The sequence below is a fragment of the Oncorhynchus mykiss genome, chromosome 4 (assembly GCF_057628025.1).
Source record: "Oncorhynchus mykiss isolate SJ-2025 chromosome 4, ASM5762802v1, whole genome shotgun sequence".
Lineage (NCBI taxonomy): Eukaryota > Metazoa > Chordata > Actinopteri > Salmoniformes > Salmonidae > Oncorhynchus > Oncorhynchus mykiss.
Window position 1 is genome coordinate 45217006 of NC_143025.1, and position 15993 is coordinate 45232998.

Below are 15993 nucleotides of genomic sequence, written 5' to 3' on the forward strand. Positions count from 1 at the left end.
GCTCCTGCAAACACATCTCCTCTGCAGAAAGGATGACAGTCCCTCTGAAAACACATGCAGGTACTGTATATTAAAATGAGGCTATATTGTATGTAGGTTAATACATTGTTGTTAAAATGAGCATATATTGTAGGATAATAGTAGCCAAATGTTGTTTCTGTCATTGTCTTATTGAGAGTATTAGAATAAACAAAACCATTCATTTTTTTGCATATTTATGAAAAATCTTTTTGAAGAATAGGATATGCAAAATTGTATAATATCTATTTCAAAATGCCTTTAATATAACATTTAAATAAATGTTTTAATTTAGAACATGAAATTAAAGGTTTCTCAATGAAAACGTCTGTTCCTCGTACGCATGCAATTCACACAGGAGTAGGTTATCAGGGGAACCTTGATTTTATTTAGTCAAGTTAATCTGCCAGGGTGCTAAAAATGAGTAAAAATGTACATTTGAATTTACAAAATGTCTGATCAATTTTATTCAAATCGTCTAAGAAAATTATCTCTCAATACAACAAAATTCTATGTTGATAAATCAAATGCATCAAAACCATAGCTTTAATGAAATGTAGGCCCTATTAAAGCCTCTAAATATAGGTTATCAAGTCACAAAGTCATTTAAAATGCCGACATCAGCGAATGCAATGCCGAACCTGGGCCGGGATTCATCACCTTGGAATTGACAGCGCCACAAATGCAGCGCCAAAGATGATCCGAAACAGGCATAGTCAGCGGAGCTCCGTGGTGCATGGAATGAATGGAAAGCGCCTCCATCTTTTATTTTCTATAGGTCATGTCATTTTACTCTGTGGGAAAAAAATAACAGTTAATGAGGGTCGGTTAGTCGGCAGCAAAATTGACAGAAATGTGCATCCCTTTTGTCTACATCTTTCAATGTAAACTGTAAATGATTTTGTCTGTAATGTTATTTTAATTGCGTGTTCGAACCCCAGGAAGACTAAAATCAAATCAAATCGTATGTCTCATGCGCCAAATACAATTGATGTAGACCTTACTGCCTACTTACAAGCCCTTAACCAGCAATGCAGTTTAAAGAAAATAGAGTTAAGAAAATATTACTAAATAAACTAAAGTAAAAAATGCTTTAAAAAGTAACATTAAAATAACAATAATGAGGCTTTATACTGGGGGTACTGATACCAAGTCAAGGCCTTCCTCTGACACGCCTAGTATTAAGGTCCTGGATGGCAGGAATCTTGACGCCAGTGATGTACTGGGGCTGTTACACACTACCCTCTGTAGTGCCTTACGGCCAGATGCCTAGCAGTTGCAATACCAGGCAGTGATGCAACCAGTCAACCTTTTGAGGATCTGGGGACCCATTCCAAATCTTTTCAGTCTCCTGATGGGGAAAGGTAGTTGTACTGCCCTTTTCATTACTTTCTTGGTGTATTTGGACCATGATAGTTTTTGGTGATGTAGACACCAAGGAATTTGAAACTTTCGACCTGCTCCACTACAGCCCATTCGATGTGAACGGTGGCGTGTTCAGCCCTCCTTTTCCTGTAGTCCACGATCATCTAATTTGTCTTGCTCAATTTGAGTGAGAGGTTGTTGTCCTGGCACCACACTGCCAGGTCTCTCTGACATCCTCCCTTTAGGCTGTCTATTCATTGACGGTGATCAGGCCAACCACCATTGTCGTCAGTAAACTTAATTATTAGTGTTGGAGTCGTGCTTGGCCAAGCAGTCGTGGGTGAACAGGGAGTACAGGAGGGGACTGAGCACACACCCCTGAGGGGCCCCGTGTTGAGGATTAGCGTGGCAGATGCGTTGTTGCCTACCCTTACCACCTGGGGGAGGCCCGTCAGGAATTCCATGATCCAGTTGCAAAGGGAACTGTTTAGTCCCAGGGTCCTTAGCTTAATGATGAGCTTTGTGGGCACTATGGTGTTGAACGCTGAGCTGTAGTCAATGAACAGCATTCTCACATAAGTGTTCCTTTTGTCCAGGTGGGAAAGGGAAGTGTGGAGTGGGATTGAGTTTGTCATCTGTGGATCTGTTGGGGCGTTATGCAAATTGGAGTGGGTCTAGGGTTTCTGGGATAATGGTGTTGATGTGAGCCATTACCAGCCTTTCAAAGCACTTCATGGCTACAGACGTGAGTTCTACAGGGAAGTAGTCATTTAGGCAGGTTACCTTCGCTTTCTTTGCCACAGGGACTATGGTGGTCTGGTTGAAACATAGGTATTAGGTATTACAGACTCGGCCAGCTGGTCTGCACATTTTTATTTCACCTTTATTTAACCAGGTAGGCTAGTTGAGAACAAGTTCTCATTGACACATTGGCCAAGATAAAGCAAAGCAGTTCGACACATACAACAACACAGAGTTACACATGGAATAAACAAACATACAGTCAATAATACAGTAGAAAAAGTCTATATACAGTGTGTGCAAATACGGTAAGATAAGGGAGGTAAGGCAATAAATAGGCCATGATGGCAAAGTAATTACAATATACCAATTAAACACTGGAGTGATTGATGTGCAGAAAATTTATGTGCAAGTAGAGATACTGGGGTGCAAAGGAGCAAGATAAATGAATAAATACATTAAGGGGATGAGATAGCTGATCTGTAAATAGCCCATCCACCTATGTACAGGTGCAGTGATCTGTGAGCTGTTCTGACAGCTGGTGCTTAAAGCTAGTGAGGGAGAAAAGAGTCTCCAGCTTCAGTGATTTTTGCAGTTCGTTCCAGTCATTGGCAGCAGAGAACTGGAAGGAAAGGCGGTCAAAGGAGGATTTGGTTTTGGGGGCGACCAGTGAGATATACCTGCTGGAGTGCGTGCTACGGGTGGGTGCTGCTATGGTGACCAGTGTGCTGAGATAAGGCGGGGCTTTACCTAGCAAAGACTTGTAGATGACCTGGAGCCAGTGGGTTTGGAGACTAGTATGAAGCGAGGGCCAGCCAACGAGAGCGTACAGGTCGCAGTGGTGGGTAGTATATGGGGCTTTGGTGACAAAACGGATAGCACTGTGATAGACCGCATTCTAATTTGTTGAGTAGTGTTGGAGGCTATTTTGTAAATGACATCGCCGAAGTCGAGGTTCAGTAGGATGGTCAGTTTTACGATGGTATGTTTGGCAGCATGAGTGAAGGATGCTTTGTTGCGAAATAGGAAGCTGATTCTGATTCCAGACACCTAAGTATTTGTAGTTGTCCACATATTCTAAGTCAGAACCGTCCAGAGTAGTGATGCTGGACGGGCGGGCAGGTGCGGGCAGCGATCGGTTGAAGAGCATGCATTTAGTTTTACTTGCATTTAAGAGCAGTTGGAGGTCACGGAAGGAGAGTTATATGGCATTGAAGCTCGTCTGGAGGTTAGTTAACACAGTGTCCAAGGAAGTGACAGAAGTACACAGAATGGTGTCATCTGTGTAGAGGTGGATCAGAGAATCACCAGCAGCAAGACCGACATCATTGATGTATACAGAGAAGAGAGTTGGCCCAGGAATTGACCCCTGTGGCACCCCCATAGAGACTGCCAGAGGTCCGGACAACAGGCCCTCCGATTTGACACACTGAACTCTATCAGAGTAGTTGGTGAATCAGGCGAGACAGTCATTTGAGAAACCAAAGCTGTTGAGTCTGCCGATAAGAATGTAGTGATTGACAGAGTCGAAAGCCTTGGCCAGGTCAATGAAGACGGCTGCACAGTGATGTCTCTTATCGATGGCGGTTATGATATTGTTTAGGACCTTGAGCGTGGCTGAGGTGTACCCATGACCAGCTTTGAAACCAGATTGCATAGCGGAGAAGGTACGGTGGGATTTGAAATGGTCAGTAATCTGTTTGTTAACTTGGCTTCCGAAGACCTTAGATAGGCAGAGTAGGATAGATATAGTTCTGTAGCAGTTTGGGTCTAGAGTGTCTCCCCCTTTGAAGAGGGAGATGATCACGGCAGCTTTGCAATCTTCAGGATTCTCAGACGATACGAAAGAGAGGTTGAACAGGCTAGTAATAGGGGTTGCAACAATTTCGGCAGATCATTTTAAAAAGAGAGGGTCTAGATTGTCTGTCCCGGCTGATTTGTAGAGGTCCAGATTTTGCAGCTCTTTCAGATCATCAGCTATCTGGATTTGGGTGAAGGAGAAATGGGGGAGGCTTGGGCGAGTTGCTGTGGGGGGTGCAGGGCAGTTGACCGGGGTAGGGGTAGCCAGGTGGAAAGCATGGCCAGCCGTAGAAAAATGCTTTTTGAAATTCTCAATTATGGTTGATTGATCGGTGGTGACAGTGTTTCCTAGCCTCAGTGCAGTGGGCATCTGGGAGGAGGTGCTCTTATTCTCCTTGGACTTTACAGTGTCCCAGAACTTAGAGTTTGTGCTACAAGATGAACATTTCTGGATGAAAATGCTAGCCTTAGTTTTCCTAACTGCCTGTGTATATTGGTTCCTAACTTCCCTGAAAAGTTGCATATCAAGGGGGCTATTCGATGCTAATGCAGTACGCCACGGGATGTTTTTCTGCTGGTCAAGGGCAGTCAGGCCTGGAGTGAACCAAGGCCTATATCTGTTCCTGGTTCTACATTTTTTTAATGGGGCATGCTTATTTAAGATTGTGAGGAAGGCACTTTTAAAGAATAACCAGGCATCCTCTACTGACAGGATGAGGTCAATATCCTTCCAAGATACCCGGGCCAGGTCGATGAGAAAGGACATGCTCTTTGAGTACACGTCCTGGTAATCTGTCTGGCCCCGCGGCCTTGTGAATGTTGACCTTTTTAAAGGTCTTGCTCACATCAGATATGGAGAGCGTGATCACAAAGTCATCCAGAACAGCTGGTGCTCTCATGCATGTTTCCGTGTTGCTTTCCTCGAAGCGAGCATAAAAGGCATTTAGCCCGTCTGTTAGGCTCACGTCACTTGGCAGCTCGCGGCTGGGTTTCCTCTTTGTAGTCCGTAATAGTTTGCAAGCTCAGCCACATCCGACGAGTGTCAGAGCCAGTGTGGTAGAACTCAATCTTAGCCCTGTATTGACGCTTTGCCTGTTGGTTGATTGTTTGTCTGAGGGCATAGCAGGATTTCTTATAAGCGTCCAGATTAGTGTCCCGCTCCTTGAAACGGCAGCTCTAACCTTTAGCTCAGAGCGGATGTTGCAATCCATGGCTTCTGGTTGGGATATGTACTGTCACTGTGGAGACAACGACATCGATGCCCTTATTGATGAAACCGGTGACTGAGGTGGTATACTCCTCAATGCCATTGTATGAATCCTGGAATATATTTCAGTCTGTGCTAGCAAAACCGTCCTGTAGCGTAGCATCCACGTCATCTGACCACTTCCGTATTGAGCAAGTCACTGGTACTTCCTGCTTTAGTTTTTGCTTGTAAGCAAGAATCAGGAGGATAGAATTATGGTCAAATTATCCAACTGGATTGCGAGGGAGAGCTTTGTACGCATCTCTGTGTGTGGTGTAAAGGTGGTGTAGAGGTTTTTTCCTCTGGATGTGACATGCTGGCAGAAAGGAGATAAAACATATTTAAGTTTGCTTGCATTAAAGTCCACGGCCACTAGTAGCGCTGCTTCTGGATGAGCATTTTCTTGTTTGGGAGACAAGTGTTCAGTCAAAAAAGACAGACACGCCTCTATAGGTCAATTAGAAAATGGACACACGTCTGTTGACCAATAAGGAGTGGCAGACAGCAAAAAGGTACTGATGACCTCAGACAGAAACAACCTCAATCAGTATTGACTGGGTCATTGTATGTGTGCGGTTTATTCATCAAGTATTTATGTAGGCAACTCAGTTGAAGCAACCTCTGAAGACTATCTAAAAACATACCTTGTTGCTGAACGGAGAGCAACACTATATAACCATTGAACCCAGTCTTGGGTATGATAGCTTTCACACAGACATATCTACATACACTATAGCTGAAATTACAGCACAACTTCCTTAAGTGTCCTCTTCCCTGAAACTCACGCACAATACAACGCATTGTGCCTAACAGTAAAAGAGAAATTGAGAAGGAAAGAGAAAAGGAAGGAGAGAGAAAGACTGCTTTGCCTGTGTGGGTGGCTTCCTGGGTGACTGGGTAGAACTGTATTGAGATATCAGGGTGTGTGTGTGTGTGTGTTTCCCCTCAGCTGGGCTGCTGCTATTGTTATCACACTGCCTATCAGTAAACAGGCTCAGGGAGGTGGCATGGGTGTGTGTGTCTGGGGGGCAGACAGACCCAAGTCCTTTTTCCTGCACAGTATCACGTTGTTTAGAGCCTCTAGCTCAGGGCCGATGATTTTTCATATAATATTTAGCTGATGCCAGGAAGGTGAGGGAGGTTAGGGAGTACAAGGGGGGTTAGGGAGAAGGGCCAGGGAGGGTAGAGAGAGAGGCAGGGGTTACAGCAACAACAAAAAATACCTTGACTGAAATTTAAGTTGATCTCAGATCGATTGTCTGCGGGGCCAAGTTAACCTCCCCTTTCATGTAAGAAAGTATGCTTTTTGGGAAAAGGATAATTGTTATTATGTTTTAATATAAAATTATATGAAATGTACCCTGTTTTCTCCCCAATTTCGTGGTATCCAATTGGTGGTTACAGTCTTGTCTCATTGCTGCAACTCCCGTACGGACTCGGGAGAGGCGAAGGTCGAGAGCCACGCGTCCTCCAAAACACAACCCAACCAAGGCATAATGCCCACTTAACCCGGAAGCCAGCGGCACCAATGTGTCGGAAGAAAAACCGTGCACCTGGCAACCGTACACTGCACCCGGCCCGCCACAGGAGTCGCTAGTGCACAATGGGAGAAGGACGTCCCTGCCGGCCAAACCCTCCTCTAACCCGGACGACGCTGGGCCAATTGTGCGCCGCCCCATGGGTCTCCCAGCCGTGGCCGGCTTCGACAAAGCCTGGACTCAAACCCAGAATCTCTAGTGACACAGCTAGCACTGTGATGCAGTGCCTTAGACCACTGCACCACTCGGGAGGCCATAGGATAATTTTGTACATGTATTAAACTGCGAGTTTGACCAATTCCAGTCCTCTTGCTTAGGGGGTCCTCACCAGGATAATTTCTATGTAGATGGACTTTTTGAAAGGACATTCTACTCCAAATTGTATGAAAATAAAATTATGCTGACATATAATTTCCACCTCCAGAAATGAATCCAATAACATATTGGTAAAAATTATGTTATTTTAACATATTGGACCATACATATAACCTATGCATGGTCTATATCAGGAACTCAGTTGGGGTCTCAACTTACTGCTGAGTTAGAATAGCAGAATACACAAGGTGCGATTTCAAAATTTGGTTGTGCATCAGCAGTTTGCCTCTTGTTATGTCAGTCACTGACAGCCCATGTCAGCAAAAATGTTTAAGATTGTTAAGTTATTTTTTATTTATCCCTTATTTTACCAGGTAAGACACAGGGGTTAACACCCCTACTCTTGATGATAAGTGTCATGGGATCTTTAGTGACTACAGAGAGTCAGGACACCCGTTCAATGTCCCAAACCGAAAGAAGGCACTCTACACAGGGCAATGTCCCCAATCACTGCCCTGGGGCATTGGGATATTTTTTGGACCAGAGAAATGAACATCTCCTACAGGCCCTCCATCACCACTTCCAGCAGCATCTGGTCTCCCATCCAGGGACCGACCACAACCAATCCTGCTTAGCTACAAAGGCAAGCCAGCCCCGGGATGCAGGGTGGTATGCTGCTATCTAAACTTGCAGTAATCATGGTCGAATTACCAACCGGGGGGCCCCATTGACTTTATTAGTCACTTTAGTCACTAGTCACTCTGATATCATATTAAAAACTGGAAACAACTTCTACGCCCTATGGCAAAATGTGTAGAATTGCAGGAAATTACCAGTAAAACTGCTAATTATTCTCTCCGCCCCAGAGAAAAATGAGTAGAATTGCATGAAATTAGTTATGAAATCACTAAATCTTCGATCCACCCCATGGCAAAATGTGTCGAATTGCAGCAAACTTCCTTTAAAACTGTAACATTTATGGACGATGACACAATTCGACTTCTGATTCTTTGTAGCCCCCAAGAGAGTATAGGGAAGTGTGAACTTCCAAAATGGCAGATCAGGGCCAACCACTCTTTTTAGGTTATAGCTTGGTGAATTTGGTTTTGTTCACTTGGAGGTCACCAGACAACTCCAAAAGCTTTCATTGGGAACCACCATTGAGTTGTAGGGTTGGGCCATGTAAGCCATGTGCAGGTATGGATAGCACAGCGATTCATATGGATCTAGGGTATAAGTGTGTGTACGCGTGTGATTGCGCGTGTGTATACGTGGGATTGCGTGTGTGTATACGTGTGATTGTGTGTGTATGCGTTGGGGGCGGCAGGTAGTCTATTGGTTAGAGCGTTGGGCCAAAAGGTTGCTGGATCGAATCCCCAAGCTGACAAGGTAAAAATCTGTCGTTCTGCCCCACTGTTCTCCAGTAGGCTGGCATTGTAAATAAGTATTCTTAACTGACTTGCCAGGTAAAATAAAAACATCGACACCCACCTCGATTATCTTGCTCCAGGCGTTCCTTCTTCACGTTGAGGGTCGACTCCCTCAGTCTCTCCAGATCCTGTTGGTACATCTCCCTCTGTCTCTCCAGCTCCTCTCTCTTCTCCTCCAGCCTCCTGCACTCCTCCTCGCTCTGCCTTAGCCTGTCCTCTGCGGCCTCTGCCTGCAACCGGTGGCGCTCCCGCTCGCTCTCCCAACGAGCCTGGGTAGAAACAAGATTCAACCTGACTGAATGCAGACTGGAATAATACTGCATTAAGTAAAAGTCACAGGGTGAGTTTGAGGTCGTCTTGTTTTGGCGGGAAGTATCATGATCGTATTAATGTGGTTCCCTTTCACTAGTATTATGAGATTTCATGATCTACATAGTGCAATTGTAATGAAGACAAAGTGGAGGGCGACCATAAATCTAATTTCGACTGTGTCCCACCTGCTCCTGTCGGTGCAGTAATTGCAACTTGTGGAAACTGGCCAGCATCCTCTGTTTCTCCTGCTCCAGGAGCACGTTGCCGCGGTGACAGCCGGGGAAGGAGGCACGCTCAGTGAGGGAGCTGCGCTGCAGCTTGATGTGGCGGTCTTGCTGGGTGATGATGGCCTAAATCAAATCAAAATCAAATAAAATGTATTTGTCACATACACATGGTTAGCAGATGTTAATGCGAGTGTAGCGAAATGCTTGTGCTTCTCGTTCCGACACTGCAGTAACAACCAACGAGTAATCTTGCCTAACAATTCCAAAACTACTACCTTATACACACAAGTGTAAAGGAATAAAGAATATGTACATACAAATATATGAATGAGTGATGGTACAGAACGGCATAGGCAAGATGCAGTAGATGGTATCGAGTACAGTATTTACATATGAGATGAGTAATGTAGGGTACGCAAACAAAGTGGCATAGTTTAAAGTGGCTAGTGATACATGTATTACATAAAGATGCAGTAGATGATATAGAGTACAGTATATACATATACATATGAGATGAATAATGTAGGGTATGTAAACATTATATTAAGTAGCATTGTTTAAAGTGGCTAGTGATATATTTTACATCAATTTCCATCAATTCCCATTATTAAAGTGGCTGGAGTTGAGTCAGTGTGTTGGCAGCAGCCACTCAATGTTAGTGGTGGCTGTTTAACAGTCTGATGGCCTTGAGATAGAAGCTGTTTTTCAGTCTCTCAGTCCCTGCTTTGATGCACCTGTACTGACCTCGCCTTCTGGATGATAGCGGGGTGAACAAGCAGTGGCTCGGGTGGTTGTTGTCCTTGATGATCTTTATGGCCTTCCTGTGACATCGGGTGGTGTAGGTGTCCTGGAGGGCAGGTAGTTTGCCCCCGGTGATGCGTTGTGCAGACCTCACTCTGGAGAGCCTTACAGTTGTGGGCGGAACAGTTGCCGTACCAGGCGGTGATACAGCCCGACAGGATGCTCTCGATTGTGCATCTGTAGAAGTTTGTGAGTGCTTTTGGTGACAAGCCGAATTTCTTCAGCCTCCTGAGGTTGAAGAGGTGCTGCTGTGCCTTCTTCACGATGCTGTCTGTGTGGGTGGACCAATTCAGTTTGTCTGTGATGTGTACGCCGAGGAACTTAAAACTTACTACCCTCTCCACTACTGTCCCATCGATGTGGATTGGGGGGTGCTCCCTCTGCTGTTTCCTGAAGTCCACAATCATCTCCTTAATTTTGTTGACGTTGAGTGTAAGGTTATTTTCCTGACACCACACTCCGAGGTGTCCCTAAACATTTTCTGACAGTTTGTGCAGAAATTCTTTGGTTGTGCATACCCACAGTTTCATCAGCTGTCCGGGTGGCTGATCCGACAGCCGGATGTGGAGATCCTGGGCTAAGGTGGTTACACGTGGTCTGCGGTTGTGAGGCTGGTTGGACTTACTGCTAAATTCTCTAAAATGACATTGGATGCAGCTTATGGTGAAATATTAACATTTAATTTACTGGCAACAGCTCTGCTGGACATTCCTGAAGTCAGTATGCCAATTGCACGCTCCCCCAAAACTTGACACATCTGTGGCATTGTGTTGTGTGACCAAACTGCACATTTTAGAGTGGTATTTTATTGTCCCCAGCACAAGGTGCACATGTGTAATGATCATGCTGTTTAATCAGCTTCTTGATATGCCACACATGTCAGGTGGATGGATTACTCTTTCATTACTAAGTAATGATAGCGTAAAGTAGCTTTTGTTCTGTCCCCATTTGGAATACTGGGTCATCTAATCTATTTATCTGGAAATACTGGTACAGTTCGCAGCCTAACTAACAGTTCAGGTTGAGTAGCCCTGAAAAACATTTCTGAACGACCTGGTGTGATGCTCTTATCACTGTTTACTCAACATAAGCTACACTGCTGGCCCTGTTGTGGGGACAGGGAGTGTGTTGCCCTGGTCACCCTGGAACTTAAGTTGTGGCTCAGTCTGTCCTTTCAAGACATTTTCTCATCCAATTTCTCTGTGTTTGTTAATGTGAGTGAGTGTGTGTGACCAACCGGTGGCTGCTCCAGGGCCTGGCTGGCCTGAATCTCCTTAAGCTGGGTGTCAGAGCAGGCTCTCTGGCTCCTGTCTCTGGCCTTGTCCCCTCCACTGTAGTTCTTCTTCTTCACACTGCCTTCTAACACATACACACACACAAACACAAAATGGGAATTAGGGCTGGGACGATACCAGTATTGCAATACTCGTTAGTATCGTGGATAGGAAACGAAACACAAAGCGGACTTAACTTCTTTAGGAAAACAGCCCTAATGTTGGAAACAAACATCCTAATGATGACATCCCAAGTCACATTTAAGCTATAGCACACAATGTTTTCTGGTATTGCATCAGCCCTAATGGGAATACAATGGTGATAGAGCACATGTAGACCAGGGCAGGCAGGTGGAGGGGACTTACTCTTGTTGAGGATGGTGGGGCTGCTGTCGTAGCCCTCGAAGGTGTCTGCTCTCCTGGGCATAGCCCCGGACCCTAACCCCTCTGGACGTGGCGCTAGCTCTGTCACACCAGACAACAACAGGTTCTGAAGGTTCTCCACTGGAGAGCGCGAGCGAGATGGAGGCAGGTAGAAAGAAATATTAATAATAATGTTTTAAGAAAGAACAAGAGTAGTGAGGACGGAGCTAACCCTACTATTTTTTTTTTTACAGTTGGGTACAGTTGCAATCCGTATTTTGGTTTTTGTTGGGGGGGGGGTGCCTGTTTTGCATGTTATTTTGGCATTAATACAAGCTAGCAGTCATCATGAATCAGGTCGACAATCTACTGGCAAATACTTGAAGAGAAATAATGAAGAGAAATTAGACGTTGGCTAACTGCAAGCGTTGCAAAGCATTCACTAGCCTGCTATTCAGTGGAGTGGGTGCGTGGTCTCTTTTCCAAGCTCTTTTCCATTCAACATTGGCCATGGTGTCAATCCAGCATGACTTATGTCGGGCTCAAAACAACTGGAAACTCAGAACTGGAAAATCTGATGGGAACTTGGAAAAAACGGGCTCCAACTGGGAAAATACATTTTGAACGGTCATCCAACTTGGAATTGCAAGTCAGGAACTAGGGCCTCTTTCTAGCGCTCCGACCTGAAGATCACTGACGTCATTCACAATTCAACCTTGTTTTTTTCCAGAGTTCCCAGTTGTCTTGAAAGCACCATAAATCCAGAGAATGGCAGACTTTGATAACAAAGTTTGAGGACAAAATTTGCCCACGTAGGACCTTCCTGAGTCCAAAAATGTCTTGTATGCTGCTGCATAAATTATGTAATATGCCAGGGATATATGTATACTGTAGCTAAGAAAGTAATACTAAGTGTATGTTGTGTAGTAAGCTGTTAGTAGCCCATGTGTCTCACCCTAATAATTTGGTCCCGTTTCCCCTCCTAATTTCACATACTGTTTTGACTTGGTGGTGCACATGTAGCCTATAGTCTGTTTTAGAGAAATGTAATCATTTAATATTGTAAGAGCTTTCATTGTCTGCTTATATGCCCCCTTTATTTATCATACGGTTCTGGCTTGGTGTACAGGAAGAATAATGTAAGAATGGCCCAAGTTCTAGAATTCTGTCGCTGTCCATTTTAAAAGTGCTGAACAAATAGTTATATTGACTACATCTGTCCTAGCTCGCTCATTAATGTCTTAATCGAAATAACGGATTGCCTCTTATCCTCTCGTCGTACCCTTAAGCCATAGTTTGTACCTCTTAATTGTCAGTAGAAACCACATTTCTTTAAGCAAGTCAGCCATATCAGCAGTTTTTTTTAAAGGCAGTAAATGAGGCTGAATTAACTGTTTTGCTGCCAGTCAAGGCTCCGCTGATAGCCAGGTGTAGCGGTGGTAAGGTGTTGGGACACCTTTATTTAGGTCCTAACAGTGTGTGGCCACCGTTTGTCACCGTTATAGTGCAATTAATGTATTGTTCAGTGTTGTGTTTTGTAGTGGGTTTGCAGGCATGCATCTCAAAAGTTTCTTTTTTTTGGTTTGCCCCACCACATGCTAAAATCGCCACTGGTTGGGTGTCTGTACATAACACCAACTAATCTAATCAGTCTGAATGATTTGGGAATTACATTAATAATTTGTTGTCTTGTGTTGGATCAAAAACCTATACACTATAACAAAAGCCAGTGTGTTGTATTCTGTACTGCACGTGTTGTGTCTGTTGTACCTTCAGTGATGGCTCCCTTGAGCAGCGTCTCCCCCTGGTGGAGGTCTGAGGCGTCACCACGCAGCAGCAGATGGGAGCGTGAGGCGATATCCTCAAGACCAGCCACGGACTCTGCCATGTCTGCAAACAGCTGCAGCTTCTCTGTCAGACCTGCCACGATCTGGCCATCCTTCTGGCTTAGACTATCTGGGAGAGGAGAGAGGGACAGAAGAATAGAGTTCTCAATGATCAGATTCTCCTAAATAAATGGAATACAAGGAAGAGAAACATTGAGCAAATGTGAATGTTGTTGACTGGTGCATGAGCAAACCCTTATGACCTAGCATCGACATTACACTACTTTACAAAGATAGGTGGTCTGTCTGACTGTCTGTCGTTCCGTCGTTAGTTACCTTGGAACTCTTTGAATTTGGCGGCTCGAGCCTCCTCCTCCTCACTGAAGAGCCTCTCTGTGTGTCGACAACTAAGAGAAAGAGAAGAGAGAGGAGAGTGAAGGAGAATAGAGAGGAAAGGAGAGTTAGCAAAAGAAAGAGTGAGTAAGAGTGACAGCAAGAGGGAGCGAGAGAGAATGAAAAAGAGAGCAAGACACAGACATACACTGAGAGTAAAAAACATTACAAACACTTTCTAATATTGAGTACCCCTTTGCCCACAGAACAGCCTCAATTCGTTGGGGCATGGACTACAAATTGCTGAAAGTGTTCCACATGGATGATGGCCCATGGTGACTCCAGTTGTGTCAAGTTAGCTGGATGTCCTTTGGGTGGGGGACCCTTCTTGATACTCACAGGAAAATGTTGAGTGTGAAAAACCCAGCTGCGTTGCAGTTCTTGACACAAACCGGTGTGCCTGGCACCTACTACTACAACGTATAAAAACCTACTACCATACAACGTACAACTCCCGTACGGGCTCGGGAGAGACGAAGGTCAAAAGTCATGCATCCTCCAAAACACAACCCAACCAAGCCACACTGCTTCTTCACACAGCGTGCATCCAACCCGGATGCCAGCCGCACCAATGTGTCGGAGGAAACACCTGGCGACCTTGGTTGGCGTGCACTGTGCCCGGCCCGCCACAGGAGTCTCTGGTGCGGGATGAGACAAGGATATCCCTACCGGCCAAACCCTCCCTAACCCGGCCAATTGTGCGTCTCCCCACAGACCTCCCGGTCGCGGCCAGTTGAGACAGAGCCTGGGCACGAACCCAGAGTCTCTGGCAGCACAGCTAGCGCTGCAGTACAGCGCCCTTAACCACTGCGCCACCCGGGAGGACCACACAATTGCATTTTATCGATGAACTGTAACTCAGTAAAATCTTTGAAATTGTTGCACGTTGCATTTATGTTTTCTGTTCAGTATAATCCCCTTTTCACACAACTCTGTACTGACAGATATATATTTTTTTACACTGTGCTTTTAAAAAAAAAACACATAGCACTGGCCAGTGACTTACAGTAATGTAGTCTCCCCTTTGGTATTCCTTTCAGACCTACCACTTGTATCACACATTCCTGCATTCTTATAGGTGCACCATAGTGCCAATATCACTCCTCAACCTAGCTTAAGATACAGTCCATTCTAGTCCTTTTCTTTAAACTGTGTGTGTGTACCTTTCCACTGCCTGGCGGAGGTGTGTCATCCAGGTTTTGCGCTCCTCCTTGGAGGCGGTGTGGATCTCGTACATCTCAGGCTCATTGGGGGAGGCACAGATTAGGAACATGGCCTTCTCCTCATGGGCCACCTCCCTCACAATCAACTTCTGGAGGGAGATCACTGATGGCTTGTTGTCCTGGGGGAGATACGGAAGGCAGCAAGAAGTCAAATAGAAAGAAAATAACACCAGAAAGCAAAATGGAGACACTATTCATAGTTCTAGACCAGGGATTGGTATCTCCAGTCCTCGGGAGACTGATTTGGTATCACACTTCTGACCCAGCTAAGGGAAAAGGGAATACCTAGTCAGTTATACAACTGAATGCCTTCAACTGAAATGTGTCTACGCATTTAACACAACCCCTCAATCAGAGAGGTGCGGAGGGCTGCCTTTAATCGACATCCACGTCGTCGGGGAACAATGGGTTAACTGCCTTGCTCAAGGGCAGATCGACAGATTTTTACCTTGTCAGCTTGGGGATTTGAGCTGAACACACCTGACTCCAATAATAAACTAATCATGATCTTCAGTTTAGAATGCAATTTGTTTAATCAGATGTGTTTGCTAGGGATGGGGGGGAAGTATGACACCACTCTGTCCCGCAAAGACTGGAGTTGCCCATCCCTCTTTCAAGACAAATATACAGACGACTGCTGTATCTATACTGAACAAAAGTATAAACGCAACATGTAAAGTGTTGATCCCATGTTTCATGAGCTGATATAAAGATATCCTAGGAATGTTTCATATCCACAAAAAGTTTATTTAAAAAAAATGCACATTTGTTTACATCCATGTTAGTCAGCATTTCTCCTTTGCCAAGATAATCCATCCACCATTTGTGGCATATCAAGAAGCTGACTAAACAGCATGATCATTACACAGGTGCAGCTTGTGCTGCGGACAATAGAAGGCCACTCTAAAATGTGCAGTTTTGTCATACAACACAATGCCACAGATGTCTTAAGTTGAGGGAGCGTGCAATCAGCATGCTGACTGCAGGAATGTCCACCAGAGCTGTTGCCAGAGATTGAACTTCTTAAGGCTAGGCATCCCGCTAACGGGACAACTTCCGGTGAAACTGGAGGGCACGCAATTCAAATAAATTATGGATAGTAAACATTTAGGTACATACAA

At 44.9% G+C, this 15993-nt stretch overlaps 1 protein-coding gene across 1 annotated transcript in view; it reads right to left on the reverse strand.

The window, feature by feature from the left end:
• Positions 1 to 454: 454 nt before the first annotated feature.
• LOC110521857 (rho guanine nucleotide exchange factor 18) overlaps positions 455 to 15993 on the reverse strand; it is a 30714-nt gene continuing 15175 nt past the window's right edge. Inside the window, exons 9-16 of the mRNA XM_021599789.3 lie at positions 14813 to 14991; positions 13593 to 13663; positions 13201 to 13386; positions 11434 to 11571; positions 11031 to 11152; positions 8951 to 9115; positions 8515 to 8722; positions 455 to 812 (exon numbers count right to left, since the gene is read on the reverse strand). Coding sequence (XP_021455464.3) covers positions 808 to 812; positions 8515 to 8722; positions 8951 to 9115; positions 11031 to 11152; positions 11434 to 11571; positions 13201 to 13386; positions 13593 to 13663; positions 14813 to 14991 — 1074 coding nt within the window. The 3' untranslated portion in view covers positions 455 to 807. The remainder of the gene's footprint in view (positions 813 to 8514; positions 8723 to 8950; positions 9116 to 11030; positions 11153 to 11433; positions 11572 to 13200; positions 13387 to 13592; positions 13664 to 14812; positions 14992 to 15993) is intronic.